Source organism: Ascaphus truei, chromosome 6 (genome assembly GCF_040206685.1).
Source record: "Ascaphus truei isolate aAscTru1 chromosome 6, aAscTru1.hap1, whole genome shotgun sequence".
In the NCBI taxonomy this organism is placed as follows: Eukaryota; Metazoa; Chordata; class Amphibia; order Anura; family Ascaphidae; genus Ascaphus; species Ascaphus truei.
This window is the reverse complement of record NC_134488.1, coordinates 45,109,650-45,128,127: the sequence shown is the minus strand read 5'-3', so window position 1 is coordinate 45,128,127 and position 18,478 is coordinate 45,109,650. Positions and strand designations below refer to the sequence as shown.

Below are 18,478 nucleotides of genomic sequence, written 5' to 3'. Positions count from 1 at the left end.
AAGCCCAACAACAGGTCAGGTTCTCACAATATCCCAGCTTCAGCATAGGTGGCTCAATCAGAGTCTGTGTCGAAGACAGAGCATCTGATTGAGCCACCTGTGCTAAAGCAGAGATCCTGAAAACCAGACCTGTTTTTTTTTGGGGGGGGGGGGGAGAGAAAGGAGGGTTCTGGAGTTTAGAACCCCTGGTGCAGCCCCACTTAGGACTAAAGTAACGGGTGGCACGATGGGCTGAGTAGGTTACATGTTGGTTTATAAGGCATCAAATCAACTAGTATTTTAAATCCTGTTTAGATCTAGGCCCATGTTTACCAAGCAGTGCTACTCTGTAAGACACCTTCCAGCACGGCTTTGTAAATATGGTTCTTTATGCCCCATTCAAGCGAATGACTGAAGGAGAGTTTTTCATCGTATCTTCTCCCCCACCTGAAATTATTATGTTGTTGGATTTAATCAGACCCCCTCCATATTATATCAGGGGGGAGAGGCACTTACATGCAGCAAGAACAAAACAACAACAATGTGAAGCTTAAGGGAACAAAACAATCCCGAAGGTTCAATATACCATTAAATCCTTGTTTACAACTGATCTTGGTAAAAGGTTCCCCATAATTGTCTATCCCCAAAATGTATGCCATTCATTTTCTCAGCACCCTAAGTGGGAGTGAGGGGTTACACTAGGAATTACATGACCTTTTAGCACTTGGTAAACCATGGACATCCTGGCCTTAGAAGGCATACACCAGGAGTGGTCAACTCCAGTCATCAAGGGCCACCAACAGGTCAGGTTTGCAGGGTATCCCTGCTTCAGCACAGGTGGCTCAATCAGTTGCCCAGTCGAAAACTGAGCCACTGATTGAGCCACCTGTGTTGAAGCTAGCACTGATTGAGCCACCTGTGCAGAAGCAGAGATATCCTGAAAACCTGACCTGTTGGTGGCCCTTGAGGACTGGAGTTGGCCACCCCTGGCTGAAGCACATCAAGCCCTAAGTGGGAATACACCTACAAGTATTAGTACGACAGAACGCTAAGCGCTGGTCACAGGGGCGGCCGCGCAGCCTTCCCCGTTTTCTAGCAGCTTTCTTTGCGTCCCATCCGAATTGTTCTTGAAGATGTTCTCCCGGTAAAATCGCAGTTCCTTAATGCTCTCTTGGATATCGTCCAGAGCTCTGCAAGACAGGACCGGGGGAATTCAGGTAATGGCACAAAAGACACAGGAAGAATTTAATGGAGGGAGATAATGGAGGGAGAGAGTAGAGTTAAAGGGGGATTTCCTTCTCAGACCAAAATGAACCAACTTAAATAGGTTAAATGCAAATGATTTACACCTCGGGGTGCCAACTTAGGTCCTCAAGGGCCAACAGGTCAAGGTTTCAGGATAGCACTGCTTCAGCACAGGTGACTCAATTAGAGTCTGGCTTCAATTGCGCCTCTGATTGAACCACCTATGCCGAAGCAGGGATATCATGAAAAACAAACCTGTGTGGAGGGGGGGGGGTGTCTTCAAACTGAGTGTAACCCCCCTGCACTATATCATGGGGTCTGGCAAGGAAATAATGACCAGTCTTATTTTTATTTCTGTATTTGTAGCCGACTTTCTTTGAAAAACACCAGTTGTCCACATGCAACTCCTGCTGTTAAAATCTCGCTTGCTTCTCTCCAGGCAGACAGCACAGAGCAGGTTTCCATGTAGATTACAAAGAGACTTGTCGGAGAAACCGTCTTATCCTGAGCTCTTAGAAATCCAGTAATAATCACACGGTGGAAGGGTGATACTCAGGATACTTGTTAATTCAGGTTTGGGGCTTAGAAACCAATGTGTGTGTGGTAAAGAACGAGATCTGACACAGGCAGACAACGCACATAATGGAGAAAGAAACCTTAATGTAAATAAAGTTGGAAAGCGTGCGAGATGCGTGAATGCGCCCGAGTGTCACGTCGGCATGGAAACAATGTAATTATATGTGAGCAATATACAGAAAAAAACCCTTACTTCCCATGCAGCAAAACTGTGACAATGCTTCAACACTACAAAATAAAAGTCAAAACACCCAGAGGGGGGCGCCACAGGGCAGAGAGGGGGTGCCGTGGGGCACGCCGCAGGGGGAACAGAGAAAGCGCTTCCTTACCTGTGAGAAGCCTCTTTCTTTGGGGCGAGCTTATATTCCTCAGGATGCCAGCGCCTGATTCAAGAGGGTGATTTCATTAGGTTAAAACGCATGCACACACGTCACATCCCTAGGCCCTGAGTAAAGATGCAGCTCCATATAAGACCAGTACACAATGGTGAGGATATGATTATAGGGCTGAATCTTGGTGATGGTGCTTTTATAAGAAACATATCGCAACCACCTTTAAGTGAACATAGAAAGTTGCCATAGATCGCAATGCAGACATTGTAAACAAGGGGTGTGCAACTCCAGTCCTCAGGGGCCACCAACAGATCAGGTTTTAGGGATAACCCAACTTCAGCACAGGTGGCTCAATCAGAGACACCTGTGCTGAAGCCGGGTTATAACCTGGCCGGTTGGTGGCCCTTGAGGACTGGAGTTGCACCCCCCCGCTGTAAACAGATTCTAGGGTTGTGGTGCTCAATGCCAAGACCTCAAGACCCCCTCTCCCGACAGGTTAGGGTTAAAGGACATTCCAGCTTCAGTACAGGTGGCTCAATTAGTCCCAGCTTCAACACAGTCTTTGACTGAGCCACTGATTGAGCCACCTGTGCTAAAGCTGGGATATCGTTAAAACCTGAGCTGTTGGGGGGAGGGGTCTTAAGGACTGGAGTTGAGCCCCCCTGTTCTAGCAGACACCCCTGTGTTGATATTTAAGGTGCAGCGACTCGTCGGTCCAGTAACGGCTCTGTGCAAATTAAAGTAAAATGTCAGAGAACCAAACACATTAACCATTCAACAATAGTGCGGCCGCGCACTCAAACGGTATCAAGGACAGCGAATACCAAGAGAGATCTGAAAAAATGCAGAAGTTTATATTCAAGTAATAAAGCATACAGTACATTGGACACTATATAAACATGTACAGTGTTCGACAAACCTATACATTTGCACGCCCCGGGCGAGTGGATTTAACATCGTGGCGAGCTCCTATTGGCCCAAGCAGCACACGTGTGGTACTAGGTGGCGAGTAGATTTTTTTGTTCGGCGAGTAGATTTTTTGGTGATTTGTCGACCACTGAACATGTACATATTAAGATAAGATAAATTAATCTTGTGTACTACACAGGGTGTGAAAAGGTCACATTTTATTGCTCTTGCATCATTATAAATACCGCAAGTTCGGATTTACAACCACAAGTGGTTGTAAAAAAAAAAAAAACATGTTCTTGACCACATTTCCACGGCTCTTTAAGACTTTTTATAACTTTACTGCTTGTTCCGTGTGGTAAATGGGAAATATAAAAGCTCACACTTACAAGAGGGAAACCCAACTAAGCTGCCAGAAATAAGGTGTTTGTTCCCATAAAGGAGCAATTCACATAATATCCCACACACGTGTTTAAATAAATGAGTTCTGTAGTATTAGATAATATTAGTGTTTCTTTATTCAACTCGATGCCATTTTTTGAGTTATAAAGCTACAGACCAAGCAATAGCCTACGTGTGTTTTTTTAATAAATTAGTTCTGTACTATGAGAAAATACTAGCAGCATTTTTTTATAAACAATTCTGAATTACATTTTTAATGTATTATAATGTACTCGTTGTGGGTGATAGTGAAATGGTGATAGATTTAAAATTAAAATACTTTAATTCTATTGGTTAAAATAAATGTCAAAATCGTTGAAATCAATAAACAACTGACAGTGGTAAAACAACACACATAACAGACAAATATATATAACCTGTATAACCTCTTTGGCATATATTTGTGCATGACCAGTCCACCGTTACCTGTATTTATGTTACAGGCTTTTTAAACCTTGTTATTGCTGAACCAGGGGTCTGACTATTCAGTCGTTGACTGTTCATTACTGCTAATCAGCAGACAGGTAGGATCACTACCTTTCCTTCCCCCTGATTTCAGTTATAGTATTTTGTAATTTTGTCTGTTATGTGTGTTGTTTTACCACTGTCAGTTGTTTATTGATTTCAACGATTTTGACATTTATTTTAACCAATAGAATTAAAGTATTTTAATTTTAAATCTATCACCATTTCACTATCACCCACAACGAGTGCTGACCTGAGGGTGTCTTTGTTTCCTCACAATTATCCTGTTCTCTCCCCTTATTGCACCGTTGTTTATTTCGTTTTATGATAGGCTGATGCGAGGGTCCCTCATCCCCTTCCCTTTCCCCAAACATTGTAATGTATTATAATGTAACAAGCATTTTTTGTTTCTATAGCAACCATTTACAAAGTCACATCGCCTTCCTTTTCTGAAACAGAATACTCCTCTGCAGGATATCCCTGCTTGAGCACACGTGTCTTAATCAGTGGCTCTGTCGTGCTGAAGCAGGAATATCCTACAAACCTGACCTATTGGTAGCCCTAAAGAACTGGAGTTGGCCACCCCTGAACGGACTTCTCTAATAAACTTCATTAATAGGGCAGTCCTACATAACAGGTAACCCCCCCCCCCAAAATAAAAACCCCATAAAAACTAATCAATGAAAAGAAAAACATTTTTAAAGGAAATTTAGAAATAATCCCCAGATAAACAAGAGACAAATACTTGCTTTTAGCGTGGCTATATTAGTTTAAGGAAGCAGCCTCGATTGTTACAAAAGGTTCATTTTGGCCGGCTACGTGGCACTGCACCTTTAAGTCACACTGCTGCACTACAGGAGGTTGCATGTTATTAAGAGTTATCCATCTCAGCAGCAGGGAAAAGACGGGTCATTTCCCTGCCTCGGAGAAGCCTCTAACCAGGGGAAGGCAGGGCGGTGAGCGCACGTTACCTGCACAGCTCTTTCACCGTGCTCACGTCTACGATTCTATAATGTAGGTGTCTCATAAACTGGGGCATGTGCTTGTCCAGGAACTTCTTATCCGCGTGCACAGAATTCCCTGTACAAAGAGAGAGAGATTGTTTTACCAACAGTCCCACAATCACCCCCATTGTACTTCTCTTCAGATCAGATTGGTTTGTCTGTTTACTAACGCAAGCAAAGCTCTGCCATGGCAATGTAACCTCTAACATGCATAAAAACAGGTCATTTATGATGGAGAAGATTTAATGCACTTTGTAATTTGCAACCAAAAGGTGCAACGTAACTGAAGGGGAAATTAAGTTCTCCTTCCCAGTGACATGTTTAATGAAAATTTCCAGTTCCATTCTACACTTAGGGCCTCATGCAGAGAGCAGCGCAAAAAGTGAAAGCGGCATTAATTGGCGGATTCTGCCTTCAGAAAGGCAGAAACCGGCAAGTTTAAAAAAAAAGCGCCATTTTTTTTTTTTCCCCTTCAAATTCGCCGCGCGCCTGGAGAGTTTATATTCTCTCCAGTTTTTTTCTCTGCCATATGCAGAGAGCCGCGATCGCCATCTAGTGGCTGTTCGCGGCAAAAAAATGGCGCGATTTTCAACATTTTCCCTCTCCACCAAGCAGCTGGCACTCCGCGGCCGGTGGAGAGGGAAAAAAAAAAAAGCGATTTTTTTCCCCACTAGTTTCAACAGCGCTCATAGCGCTGTTGAAACTCTCCATATGCAGAAAGGCAGTTTTCTGCCCTTTCTGCATATGGACATAAAAACTCTCCAAAAAAGGTAAAATTTTTCCCCCTCTCCAATTCTGCATAGCGCTGCTCTCTGCATGAGGCCCTTATTCTTTATTCCTCAGGAAATAGTCAAGTTTGTATAAAAACCACACCCCTGTCACTCGGGATAGTCGCGGTCTCGCAGCTCGCCCCGGTTCCGAAAACCCCAAGTCTTGCTACATTTATACCAAAGCAGTAGGATTGGGAGAGACTAAACAATCGCCTTTAGATCAGAGGCAACTGCCACCCGAGGGCAGGACCCAAATTAACATTCATATTGGATGACAGCTCCACCAACACCCCCATTCATGCCCATATTTACATTCCCAAACTTCCGGACCGTGGGAGCACGCTCTAGGCTAGAAATGGACAGAAACCATGGCGCCCCGGCAGTAGGTAGTCTCTTTAAAGTTAAAGTGGTCGTGCTGGATTCTCAGATCAGCCCAGAGTGGCATCGCCCATAGCCTATTACCCCTCCCAGAAAGCGCTGTACTAACGCCGATCCGGCTCGTACCTACAATCTAAAGATTCAGTCCACAAAACCAAACATTCCCTCCTCCGACAGCAGTAGAGCAAAAAGTACTGATGCCTTGAGCAAGAAAGGGCTACTTACAGAAGGGCACTGGACTACATCTGACCTAAAAAGAGATCTCCATTTCCAATTACTTATGGCTGCCATGGAAATGTGGAAAAAATGGTTCTCAATAGGATTATTTTTCCTCGCAGAAATCTGCAGCTGTTAAAGACTGATTAACAATCCAGAGAATGAGGCGGGAGCAGATACATTAAGCTCACAAGACAAAGAAGAGACACAGGCCAAGAGCTGCTTTTAAGGGGGTGTATCTTGGTGTGGTTTCCCGATTCCCAAATAAAACAGCGTATGTCACCAAACATTATCTGTGCTAATGAATTTGGCACAGCATGAAGGGTCATGCGCGGAATGAGATGTTACTGAGCGGTCAGTAATGTTTTTGCCCTCCTGAGTCAGCGCTCAGAAGCAGGGGGGAGGGGAGGGGGAGGCAGTGGCGCAGCTAGACATTCATGGGCCCCCGGGCAAAAAAAAAAAAAAAAATTCAGGGCCCCATATTAATACTGACTAGAATGTTTTCTCCCTACTTACCATCCTCTCCCTGATCCCCTATCTCAGGGGTGCACAAGATTATCTGCGGGGGACGCAGGGTTTACAGAGGTCCTGCACGCTTCCCGAAGGCACATAAACTAAATGCCAGGGAAGCGAAGGCTTCTGTAAACTTCACTTACCTTGGTTCAGACGGCTTCTGGAGACGCATCGTCATGGCACTGTGACGTCACGTTGCCCAGGACCAAAGTAAGGGTGGCGTGCATGGAGAGGGGGACAGCCAGCAGGGTGGCGCAGGAGAAGAATATTGCTCTCCCCTGCTCTATCATCATCTGTCCCTCCTCCCCCCATCCTATCTCTCCTCCCATATACACACATACCATATACAAATACACATTTAAATTCAACATATAAAAAAAACACTAAATATACATGCACATAATACGAACATAATACACACAGCTATGGAGTGCTCTGCAGCGCCACCTGCTGCCCGGAAGTGCTACTCGCCTCCTCCCTCCAGCTGTTCTGTGATCAGCTCCCCAGTGGCATCCTCCGCTCTCCTCCAACCCGCCCCAGCCTGTCTATCTGAAGAGAGACAGATGGGCCGCCGACAGGGGGGGGAGAGCGGGCCCCCCAAGAGCACGGGCCCACAGGCTTTGCCCGGGCTATAGCTATGCCCCTGGGGGGAAGACAGAGGCAGAGACGGCACAACCGCTGCACAAAGAAGCCGGCATCCCTGAAATATCGCAACAGCAGCTAATCTACCATATCGGTGCTCCAGGAGATTCTGTTATCGCGACATATCGATTTAAAGCTTTACCGCCCAACCCTTCCTGGGACCATCATTTACAGAAAGAGTATACAAGATATAATAGACAAGACAGGAATGTACTGTATGATACACAATGTTACTTGTACAAGGCAGCCTGTGCATCGAACAGACACTTACCTGCTATAGGGCAGAGACTAGGTGGGGTGTGCTGCCTGATAAAAGAAAGAAACTCATACTCTGCTTGTTGCAATGTAATTTTACTGTCACGCACCGCTTGGGTAAGGCCAGACTACGGGAAATAAAAAAAATAATGTATTTTTCATTAATTGTGTAATTCTCATTTTATTCATGTATAAAGTATTCTTGTTTTACCTATTCGCCCATATTTACTAATCAATGCAAATTTATACCACCTTCCAGTGCTGAAACACCGCTTAAAGCCATGAAAAGAAATGGGACTAACGATGTCTTCTAATGTTAGAGGAGGTCTTACTGCAGGGTTCTCAACTCCAGTCCTCAAGAGCCTCCTTCTGCACAGGCGGCTCAATCAGTCCCAGCATCTGCACAGGCGGCTCAATCAGTCCCTGCATCTGCACAGGTGGCTCAATCAGTCCCTGCATCTGCACAGGTGGCTCAATCAGTCCCTGCATCTGCACAGGTGGCTCAATCAGTCCCTGCATCTGCACAGGTGGCTCAATCAGTCCCTGCATCTGCACAGGTGGCTCAATCAGTCCCTGCATCTGCACAGACGGCTCAATCAGTCCCAGCATCTGCACAGACGGCTCAATCAGTCCCAGCATCTGCACAGGTGGCTCAATCAGTCCCTGCATCTGCACAGACGGCTCAATCAGTCCCAGCATCTGCACAGGTGGCTCAATCAGTCCCTGCATCTGCACAGACGGCTCAATCAGTCCCAGCATCTGCACAGACGGCTCAATCAGTCCCTGCATCTGCACAGGTGGCTCAATCAGTCCCAGCATCTGCACAGACGGCTCAATCAGTCCCAGCATCTGCACAGGTGGCTCAATCAGTCCCTGCATCTGCACAGGTGGCTCAATCAGTCCCTGCATCTGCACAGGCGGCTCAATCAGTCCCTGCTCCAGCACAGGTGGCTCAATCAGTCCCTGCTCCAGCACAGGTGGCTCAATCAGTCCCTGCATCTGCACAGGTGGCTCAATCAGTCCCTGCATCTGCACAGGTGGCTCAATCAGTCCCGGCATCTGCACAGGTGGCTCAATCAGTCCCAGCATCTGCACAGGTGGCTCAATCAGTCCCTGCTCCAGCACAGGTGGCTCAATCAGTCCCTGCATCTGCACAGGTGGCTCAATCAGTCCCTGCATCTGCACAGGTGGCTCAATCAGTCCCTGCATCTGCACAGGTGGCTCAATCAGTCCCAGCATCTGCACAGGTGGCTCAATCAGTCCCAGCATCTGCACAGGTGGCTCAATCAGTCCCAGCATCTGCACAGGTGGCTCAATCAGTCCCAGCATCTGCACAGGTGGCTCAATCAGTCCCAGCATCTGCACAGGTGGCTCAATCAGTCCCAGCATCTGCACAGGTGGCTCAATCAGTCCCAGCATCTGCACAGGTGGCTCAATCAGTCCCAGCATCTGCACAGGTGGCTCAATCAGTCCCAGCATCTGCACAGGTGGCTCAATCAGTCCCAGCATCTGCACAGGTGGCTCAATCAGTCCCTGCTCCAGCACAGGTGGCTCAATCAGTCCCTGCATCTGCACAGGTGGCTCAATCAGTCCCTGCATCTACACAGGTGGCTCAATCAGTCCCTGCATCTGCACAGGTGGCTCAATCAGTCCCAGCATCTGCACAGGTGGCTCAATCAGTCCCAGCATCTGCACAGGTGGCTCAATCAGTCCCAGCATCTGCACAGGTGGCTCAATCAGTCCCAGCATCTGCACAGGTGGCTCAATCAGTCCCAGCATCTGCACAGGTGGCTCAATCAGTCCCAGCATCTGCACAGGTGGCTCAATCAGTCCCAGCATCTGCACAGGTGGCTCAATCAGTCCCAGCATCTGCACAGGTGGCTCAATCAGTCCCAGCATCTGCACAGGTGGCTCAATCAGTCCCTGCATCTGCACAGGTGGCTCAATCAGTCCCAGCATCTGCACAGGTGGCTCAATCAGTCCCTGCTCCAGCACAGGTGGCTCAATCAGTCCCTGCATCTGCACAGGTGGCTCAATCAGTCCCAGCATCTGCACAGGTGGCTCAATCAGTCCCTGCATCTGCACAGGTGGCTCAATCAGTCCCTGCATCTGCACAGGTGGCTCAATCAGTCCCAGCATCTGCACAGGTGGCTCAATCAGTCCCTGCATCTGCACAGGTGGCTCAATCAGTCCCTGCATCTGCACAGGTGGCTCAATCAGTCCCAGCATCTGCACAGGTGGCTCAATCAGTCCCAGCATCTGCACAGGTGGCTCAATCAGTCCCAGCATCTGCACAGGTGGCTCAATCAGTCCCTGCATCTGCACAGGTGGCTCAATCAGTCCCAGCATCTGCACAGGTGGCTCAATCAGTCCCAGCATCTGCACAGGTGGCTCAATCAGTCCCTGCATCTGCACAGGTGGCTCAATCAGTCCCAGCATCTGCACAGGTGGCTCAATCAGTCCCAGCATCTGCACAGGTGGCTCAATCAGTCCCTGCATCTGCACAGGTGGCTAAATCAGTCCCTGCATCTGCACAGGTGGCTCAATCAGTCCCAGCATCTGCACAGGTGGCTCAATCAGTCCCAGCATCTGCACAGGTGGCTCAATCAGTCCCAGCATCTGCACAGGTGGCTCAATCAGTCCCTGCATCTGCACAGGTGGCTCAATCAGTCCCTGCATCTGCACAGGTGGCTCAATCAGTCCCAGCATCTGCACAGGCGGCTCAATCAGTCCCTGCTCCAGCACAGGCGGCTCAATCAGTCACTGCTCCTGCACAGGTGGCTCAATCAGTCCCTGCATCTGCACAGGTGGCTCAGAGCTGCGGTCTTTGATTGAGCCACCTGTGCATATCCTGAAAACCTGACCTTCAAGACGATGAGTAATTTCCACAAACTCTCTCTTAGGGGCCTATGCAGAGAGCAGTGCTAATAGCAATCTCGCCATTTTCCGGCGAAAATCGAGCTGAAAGCAGCAGAAAAAGGCAAGTTTTAAAAAAAAGCGCCATTTTTTTTTCTTGAAATTCGCCGCGCGGCTGGAGAGATGTCTCTCCAGTGTTTTTTTCTGCCGTATGCAGAGAGCCAAAAAAATGGCGCGATTTTCAACATTTTTCCTCTTCACCAAGCAGCTGGCGCTCAGCGGGCGGTGGAGGGGAAAAAAAAAAAAATCGATTTTTTTCCCCACTAGTTCCAACAGCGCTCATAGCGCTGGTTGAAACTCTCCATATGCAGAAAGGATTGTAAATGCAGTTTTATGCCCTTTCTGCATATGGAGAAAAAAACTCTCCAATAAAGGTAAATTTTATTTCCCTCTCCAATTATAATAAGCGCTGCTCTCTGCATGAGGCCCTTAATGAATAAGTAATAGGCCAGGATCATCAACACTTCCAAAGGGTTAAGTTACCTGAAAAGGGGTTATATTAAGATGTCAGTAACCTGCATTTAATGATCTTTAATTCCCTTGAGTGGGACTTCACCTACACACTTCAGAGCTGGAATACACCCCAATTTCCTTCAGAAAGATGTTACGCACAAGAGAAAATGAGAACAATTATGTTTTGTTTAATTTGCTCTTCTTGCCCGAAGTTTCAGATAATCATCGGCCTCACATATCATGAGCAACAACCCTCTAACTCAGGGGTGGCCAACTCCAGTCCAGGTCTTCAGGTTATCCCTGCATCTGCACAGGTAGCTCAGTCAAAACACCACCTGTGCTGAAGCAGGGATATCCTGAAAACCTGACCTGTTGGTGGTCCTTGGGGACTGGTTGGCCAGTCCTGCTCTAAATCCCCTAAATTCTGTTAAACCTAATCAGCATTAACAAAGCTTCCCTCTGGCAGCAAAGAGGTTAAAAACAAACCAACAAAGCATCACACAATTAAAGAGACGTCAAAGTCCAAAGGGCTCACACCGGAGGATATGGGCGATTTGGCTCAAAAACAGCATTGTAATAAAACTGATGATTTATGACCTGTTTATATGAATTACACTTGTAGATCAGGTTTTAAGATTACGCCTGCTTCAGCACAAGTGGCTCAGTAATGTATGTGCTGAAGTAGGGGATATCCTGAAAACCTGGGCTGTTGTGGCAGACTGGAGCTGGTCATGGTGTAGATAATAGAACGAGATAAAGAACCATTATCAGTGGAATTGACTTGTTTAGAAAGATCCCGTCAGCCATGAAGTTACATCCTTATTTTTTTTCCTCCAAATCATGTAAAAAAAAAAAAAAAAATCTGTAGATTTGAAGACCTTGAATTACTGCGCTAAATAAAACGCTGCAGAGGGGGAGGGGTGAAACTTCTCACCTTCCCATGATGCTCTTTGCACCAATCAGACATGCTATCCAGTAACTCGTCCGGCTGTTTAATGATCAAATTCGGGCCCTGTCAGTAAAAAAAACAAGTGTTAGCAAAATTTGGAAATGGAAATAAAGTTGTTTTAGTTCAATTGACAGATTCAGCTGAGACTCCATGAGCAATTGGTAATTTTTTTTATAAAATATATAATATTTTAAGGGCAGTCCCACACAGAAGGGGGGGGGGGAGAATTGACAACTTATCTATGCAATTGGCTCTCTTGGAAAGATTAAATTCCCCCTATACTAAAACAAAATTACTTATTTGCTACTTGTGTAAAAATAACAGCTTCAATTTTCTAGGGGTCTGCTTAATTCAAATGTTATCTGGTAATTATTGTTCTCTCTCTAAAATAATTGTGCTGGGGCCTTAATGACTCACCAGTTGTAAGGAAGAAGCCATTATCCGGTGATGAGATACTCAGATGTTTTATCCCCAAAATTAAATCATTTAGGGCCTCATGCAGAGAGCAGCGCTATTTACAATCTCGCCATTTTCCGGCGAAAATCGCGCCAAAAACAGCTAAAAATGGCGAGGTAGGAAAAAAGCGCCATTTTTTTTTCTATTTGAAAATCTCGCCGCGCGGCTGGCGAGAAACTACATCTCGCCAGTCTGAAAAATATCCAAATTCAGAAAGGCGCGCTCGCCATCTAGCGGCTGTTTTTGGTGCGATTTTCTTCAATTTTCTCCGCCAACTAAAGTTGGCAAGAAGCAGGAGCTCGCCGGCTATAGGGAAAAAAAAAATGCGCGATTTTTTTTTTCTCCCTTTCAGCTGCGCGCATCTCCTCATTTACAATTCTCCACATGCAGTAATGCTAAAAATAGCGGATTTTGCCCATTTCTGCATATGGAGAATAAAACTCTCCATTAAAGCTACTTTTTCTTAAACTCTCCAATTTATTCTAGCGCTGCTCTCTGCATAGGCCCCTTAGAATCCTAAATCAGAATCTTCACTGCCTTTCAACACATACGACAAATGTAAGAGGTCAGTCCCTCCTAGGGGAAACGTGTACTAATGGCAGTGACATGTTTAATGGGTCAGTCCCTCCGAGGAGCAAAGTGATGTTTTTGAGGGGTCATATCTGATTGATGATTGATGCATTTTTACCAAAACCCAACACCAATACAGTATATTTAAAGTTAGCTTGTAAACACACAAGCAGAGATTTGAACAGGCTTTGACTTCTGTTGGCTGCTGCCTTTTTATTGCAAAGTCCCCTCTCCCAGTATCTTTATTGGTGATTTGATAAGAGGGTTGACTGAGGTGAAGGAAATACTTGTACAAACACTCCGCCTCTCGTAATTAAGTTAGAAAACATGGAAGATTGGTTAGATTGGTTTCGAGAAGCCAATTTGATGGTTACATTCTTTACAAATGTTTTCTTTTTGTAGGCGGCTACATGGAATTGCACCTTTAACATCTGGGCTAAGTCCTCCTGTGCCTGTTCGTTGCCACAAGTGCCAGCAATACAGTGAAAGGTTTTAGAATGCAATCTATAAAAACAATAAGGAGAAGATTCTCCAGCTAAAAAATAATGTAAAATCTTCTAAAAAAAATCAATAATAATGTAGAGCAGGGGTGGGCAGCTCCAGCCCTCAGGTTATAAGGATATCCCAAGTTCAGCACAGGTGGCTCAATCAGAGGCTGTCTTAGACTGAGCTACTGATTGAGCCACCTGTGCTGAAGCAGGGATATCACGAATGCCTGGTCTGTTGGTGGCCCTTGAGGACTGCTGTAGAGCTTTCATCCCATTTGGCTAACAGAATTTAACATATGTAAGCGTTTTACCATCGTAACAATCCATAAAGCACGCGGTTTGCTGTGGAAAATGACATTTGATTTATTACAAGGCTTTCTGTGAGAGTGTTGGGGGAAAGCCACAGACCCTTACTTCAGCAATAATGTTGAGATCCGAGTCCGTTATAAGACAGGCCATCTCAATGATCTGCTCTCTCTCAATGTCCAGTCCGGTCATCTGCAAGAGAGAAATTTGGCAAAGCTCGACCAGTAATAAGGAATACAAAAGATTGCAGGGTAAAAATGACCCATATTTACTGGGTGATGCCGTCCACGTATATGGGCTGTATGACATCTTCCAGCACCAGATCACCACTATAAATAGTTATATCTATATCAATTATCACTAGTGAGCACATTCACATGTCCGAGACAGGTCTGCACCCCTGCCTTTCAACCATTAATACCTAGCATACAGTGCTTCCACTACAGCAAGGGATTCTGGGAAATGGCATGCAAATGAGTACACGTGTCACCTTTTGTCTGAAATCCATTTACATGGAACCCATAAGCAAATGCCCTGCATACACACACACACACACACACACACACACATATATATATATATATATATACACATACATAGCAAATGGAAATATTACAGTATATTCATTTGCATGTCTTAGACAGGTCTGCAACCCTGTCTTTCACCATTATCACCCAGCACTTCCACTGCAGCAAGGGATTCTGGGAAATGACATGCAACTGAGCACACAGTGCTACCTTTTGTCTCAAGCTCATATTACACGAGCAACCCTTAAAGCAAATGCATGGTGCTGTGTGATAATGGTGAAAGACAGGGTTGCAGACCTAAAACATGCAAATGAATATACAGTAATATTTCCATTTGCTATATGCTTTACTGTGGAGGGTTTTTGTCACTTTTTGTACCCACCATAACTTTAATTATATATATATATATATATATATATATATATATATATATTCAGATAGATAGGTTATATAGATGGTCCAATACATTCCAATCTACCTTTATCTGAAAGACGAAGTGTGTGGTGTACAATGTCCCATGGAGCTGGGTGTTACAGATTGGGTCTTCTCCAAGGAGCTTACATTTACCTTCTCCAGAAGTAGGATTTAACATTGCAATATTTCTGAATGCTCTATAAATTACTTCTTTGCATATTTAATGCACTGTGCTATGCTTGAGCCATACGAAGACAATATTTATAAATATTGTATCTACACATAAAAGCTGCAGTTTAAAAAAAAATAATTATAATTTTTTCATTCAATACTGTATGTGCATCAATACAATCGGCACACTAACAAGTGATTAGCTAAATTGCCGATCGATCCGTACACTTGTAATCGATTGCTGAAGATTGGACTTGGGTTCACTAAATTAATCTTAGGTCCTCTTCTGCAGCACTGACAGTCAAAGTTCTGTGAGGAAGAACATGTGACCAGCCAGGCACTAGATTCAATTGGCTCCGTGCTAGAGAGGGTAGGGCTCAAAAAAAGGTGAGACCGCGTTCATAATGCCGGCGACGCAAAGTCACCCGAAAACAAATGCATTGTTGCCGCTGCGTGCGCTTATAGTAAGCGCGACGGGGTGACACAATTTTTGGAAGCCGGGAATATTTGATTTTTCAGGGGCTGTCGCCTCATGTGACAGCCCCTGAATCAATCAATGCCCTGGTCGCCCACGCCGCAAAGCGTAAATACAACTTTCGCTAACGGCGATGGGTGACGTTACGCGTCGCGGGCACTATACGCGCGGCCTAATGCTGTTACAGAAGGGGATGTGACTTTGTAAATGGTTGCTATAGGAACAAAAATGCCTGTTACATTTGAATACATTAAAAATGTCTTTAAAATGTATATATATATATTTTTTTTTTAAATGCTACACGTATTTTCTCAAGGTACAGAACTGATTTAAAAAAAAACAAACAAAAAAAAAACACCTGTAGGATATTGCTTGAATTGCAGCTTTAAAAACATATTCCAACTATATACCACCAGGAATATTATGGTTGGATAAGAGGCGAGGTGTTGGAGATTTTGTCCTGTCTCATGAGTCCCTCCAGTGGCACAGAAATGATGGTCCTCCCTGGAGTGCTGTGGGTAAATCTACCAGCCCTTTTGAATCTGTGCAAATGTGATATATACGTGTAATGCTGTCCCACTGATTAAAAGGTTGTACTTATAATACTTTTGGTGTTAATTCAATTACAAGCATTTCGGTTCATAGGTCTGGCACCATATAGTGCAGGGCTTTTCACCTAGTTCTCCAGCATTTATAACATATCTTCCCCCTTGGGAAAGGGACCCCCTCTCCCCCTCTGGAAAAGGCACGCCCCTCTTTACCCCTCGGGAAAGGGCACCTCCCTCCTCGCTTGGGAATGGGCTCACCCCTCTTCCCCCTTGGGAAAGGGCCCCCTATCTCTCTCTCCTCTTCAACCTTGGAAAGGATGTCTCTCAGGTTTCTCTCTCCACACGGGCCCTCTCACCTCCAGGTCCACCCACACCATGCGCTTCCCCATGCTGCCCGCCATGACCCGGCTGCACACGGCCCGGGACACCGCGGAGACCTGACACCAGAGCTGCGACACCGACACAGCAACGCCTCCCACAGCCCGGCGGGCAACCAGCATCTCCCAGGCAACCACGCAGCCGGCAGCACAGCACTACCGCGTTCCAAGCCTCGGTTTGGGGGTAAAGTGGCTCTGATTGGAGGGACCTTCCACAAGCTCTTCTGTGATTGGCCCAAAGTGACGCGGGTTTTAGTTCCGCGCTGTTATAAAGCCACGTGACTCTGAAGCTGGGGCGCTCCTCAAAGACAAGGGAAATTGCCTGTATGCCTCCGTGCCAGCACGTGGTTGAGGTGCAGTGCCACTATCCGCATCACTGGGGCAGACAAAGAGTCAAACTGCACACAGGAGCAGACAAAGAGACACTACACACAGGAGCAGACAAAGAGACAAACTACACACAGGAGCAAACACAGAGACACTACACACAGGAGCAGACAAAGAGACAATCTCAGAAAAGGATTCTTGTCCAAATGTGTGATCCAACACAATATGAAACATAAATAATTAGGTATTGGAGCAGCCCATGCATTAATACAGGGGTGTGCAAATGCAGGCCTCTGTAACCGCTGTGCCCCACCCCCCAATAAAGTCTTGCGCCCCCAGTTTGTGCACCGCTGCATTAATAGTATGAAAAACAGAATTTTTTACACTATCCTTCAATGCTTTATTTCAAGTGCAGCATGGTAAGCAATGTTTCATGCTAAGCTGAGCCCTTCTCAAGGGGGGGAGAGAGAGTAGAGTGATGTAATGCCAAAGATGACTCGTAATATAACAGCAATGCATTGCAAAACATTGTGCTGCCAGCTTTGCTTCTTGGTAGCAAAGGGGTTAAGCGATTTGGGTTCAACACAATCTCTCGCCCTTCCTCCCTTAGAACACCATACAGGCAGTCCTTGGTTATCAAACGGTATCCGTTCTGGAAACCGTTGTAAAAGCGAGTCCCATGTTAATCAGTGGCGGGGATTGGATAACGCATTCCGGCGTTGAAAAGCAGCCCTTAGAGTTGCATTGTAAAGTGTTGGATATGCCATTCGTTGTAAAGTGAGACGTTGGATAGCGAGGACTACCTGTAATTAGACCCTTTGAATTAAACCAGACAAGACATGTATATTTTTTTATTGGTGATTTATGACTCCTGGACAACCTTAACCCAGCAGCCCTTTCCTCATACTAGTGTTTTTCAACCAGGGTTCCCTGCGCCTCCCTATAGGGTTCCCTGCAATTTTCAAGAAATGTGAAAATTGTACCAAAAATAGAAGAATTGACAATACATCTAATTTCAGACGCACTATTAGAGAGGGTTGGGGTTCCTTACAATGCATCTGATCTCAAGATGCTATTAGAGAGGATTGGGGTCCCTTACAATACATTTGATCCCAGACACGCTATTAGAGAGGGTTGGGGTTCCTTACACGGCATCTGATCTCAGACACACTATTAGAGAGGGTTGGGGTTCCGCAGAATTTCACAATATAATTATAGGGGTTCTTAACTAAGAACTGCAGTAAACAACTCCCTGGAGTGACGGGGGTGGGCCTGAGGCCTCTGTGCTGCCCTATCAGGGTCTCAGACCTAAGACCGTCCCCTGGGTACAAAAGGGGCTGCAGATTCAAATTTAGAGAGAGATCCCCTCCCCAGGGGAGTGGGAACAGCTACCCCATATTCCACCAGTGGATATGGGAGTTAGGGATAGACTTGTGGGGCCTCAAGCCCTGGGGGTTGAGTCCAGGGACCCTAAGAAGAGTATGCTTTGATGTGTTGCTGTATACTGCTGTGAGGAAATAAAGACCAGTTGCTGCTTTTGTACTCGTATAGATTCAGCAAATTCTAAAGGTAGTCTTAATAATTTTGCTTCATGCTGCATGTCAAGGTTCAAGTGAATGACAATTGCTGGTCCTAAAACGTTACAATCGTTGCAAACATTAACAAAAAAGTTTCCAGGAACAACTATCGCAGAGTTTAAGCGTATGGACCACCACAGAGAAGAAATAGTCTCACGTGAGATTAAATAAGTAGCAAGAGCAAATAAAAAACCTTTAT

The 18,478-nt window shown here is 45.7% G+C and overlaps 1 protein-coding gene across 1 annotated transcript; it reads right to left on the bottom strand.

The window, feature by feature from the left end:
• Positions 1-146: 146 nt before the first annotated feature.
• REXO2 (RNA exonuclease 2) lies at positions 147-16,560 on the bottom strand. Its single transcript, XM_075604091.1, has 7 exons — positions 16,355-16,560; positions 13,972-14,055; positions 12,029-12,106; positions 7,742-7,853; positions 4,919-5,027; positions 2,130-2,183; positions 147-1,169 (listed from the first exon to the last, which is right to left on the bottom strand). Exons 1-7 carry the CDS (start codon positions 16,496-16,498, stop codon positions 1,028-1,030), a joined length of 723 nt encoding a protein of 240 aa, XP_075460206.1. The 5' UTR covers positions 16,499-16,560; the 3' UTR covers positions 147-1,027.
• Between the last annotated feature and the right edge of the window lie 1,918 nt (positions 16,561-18,478).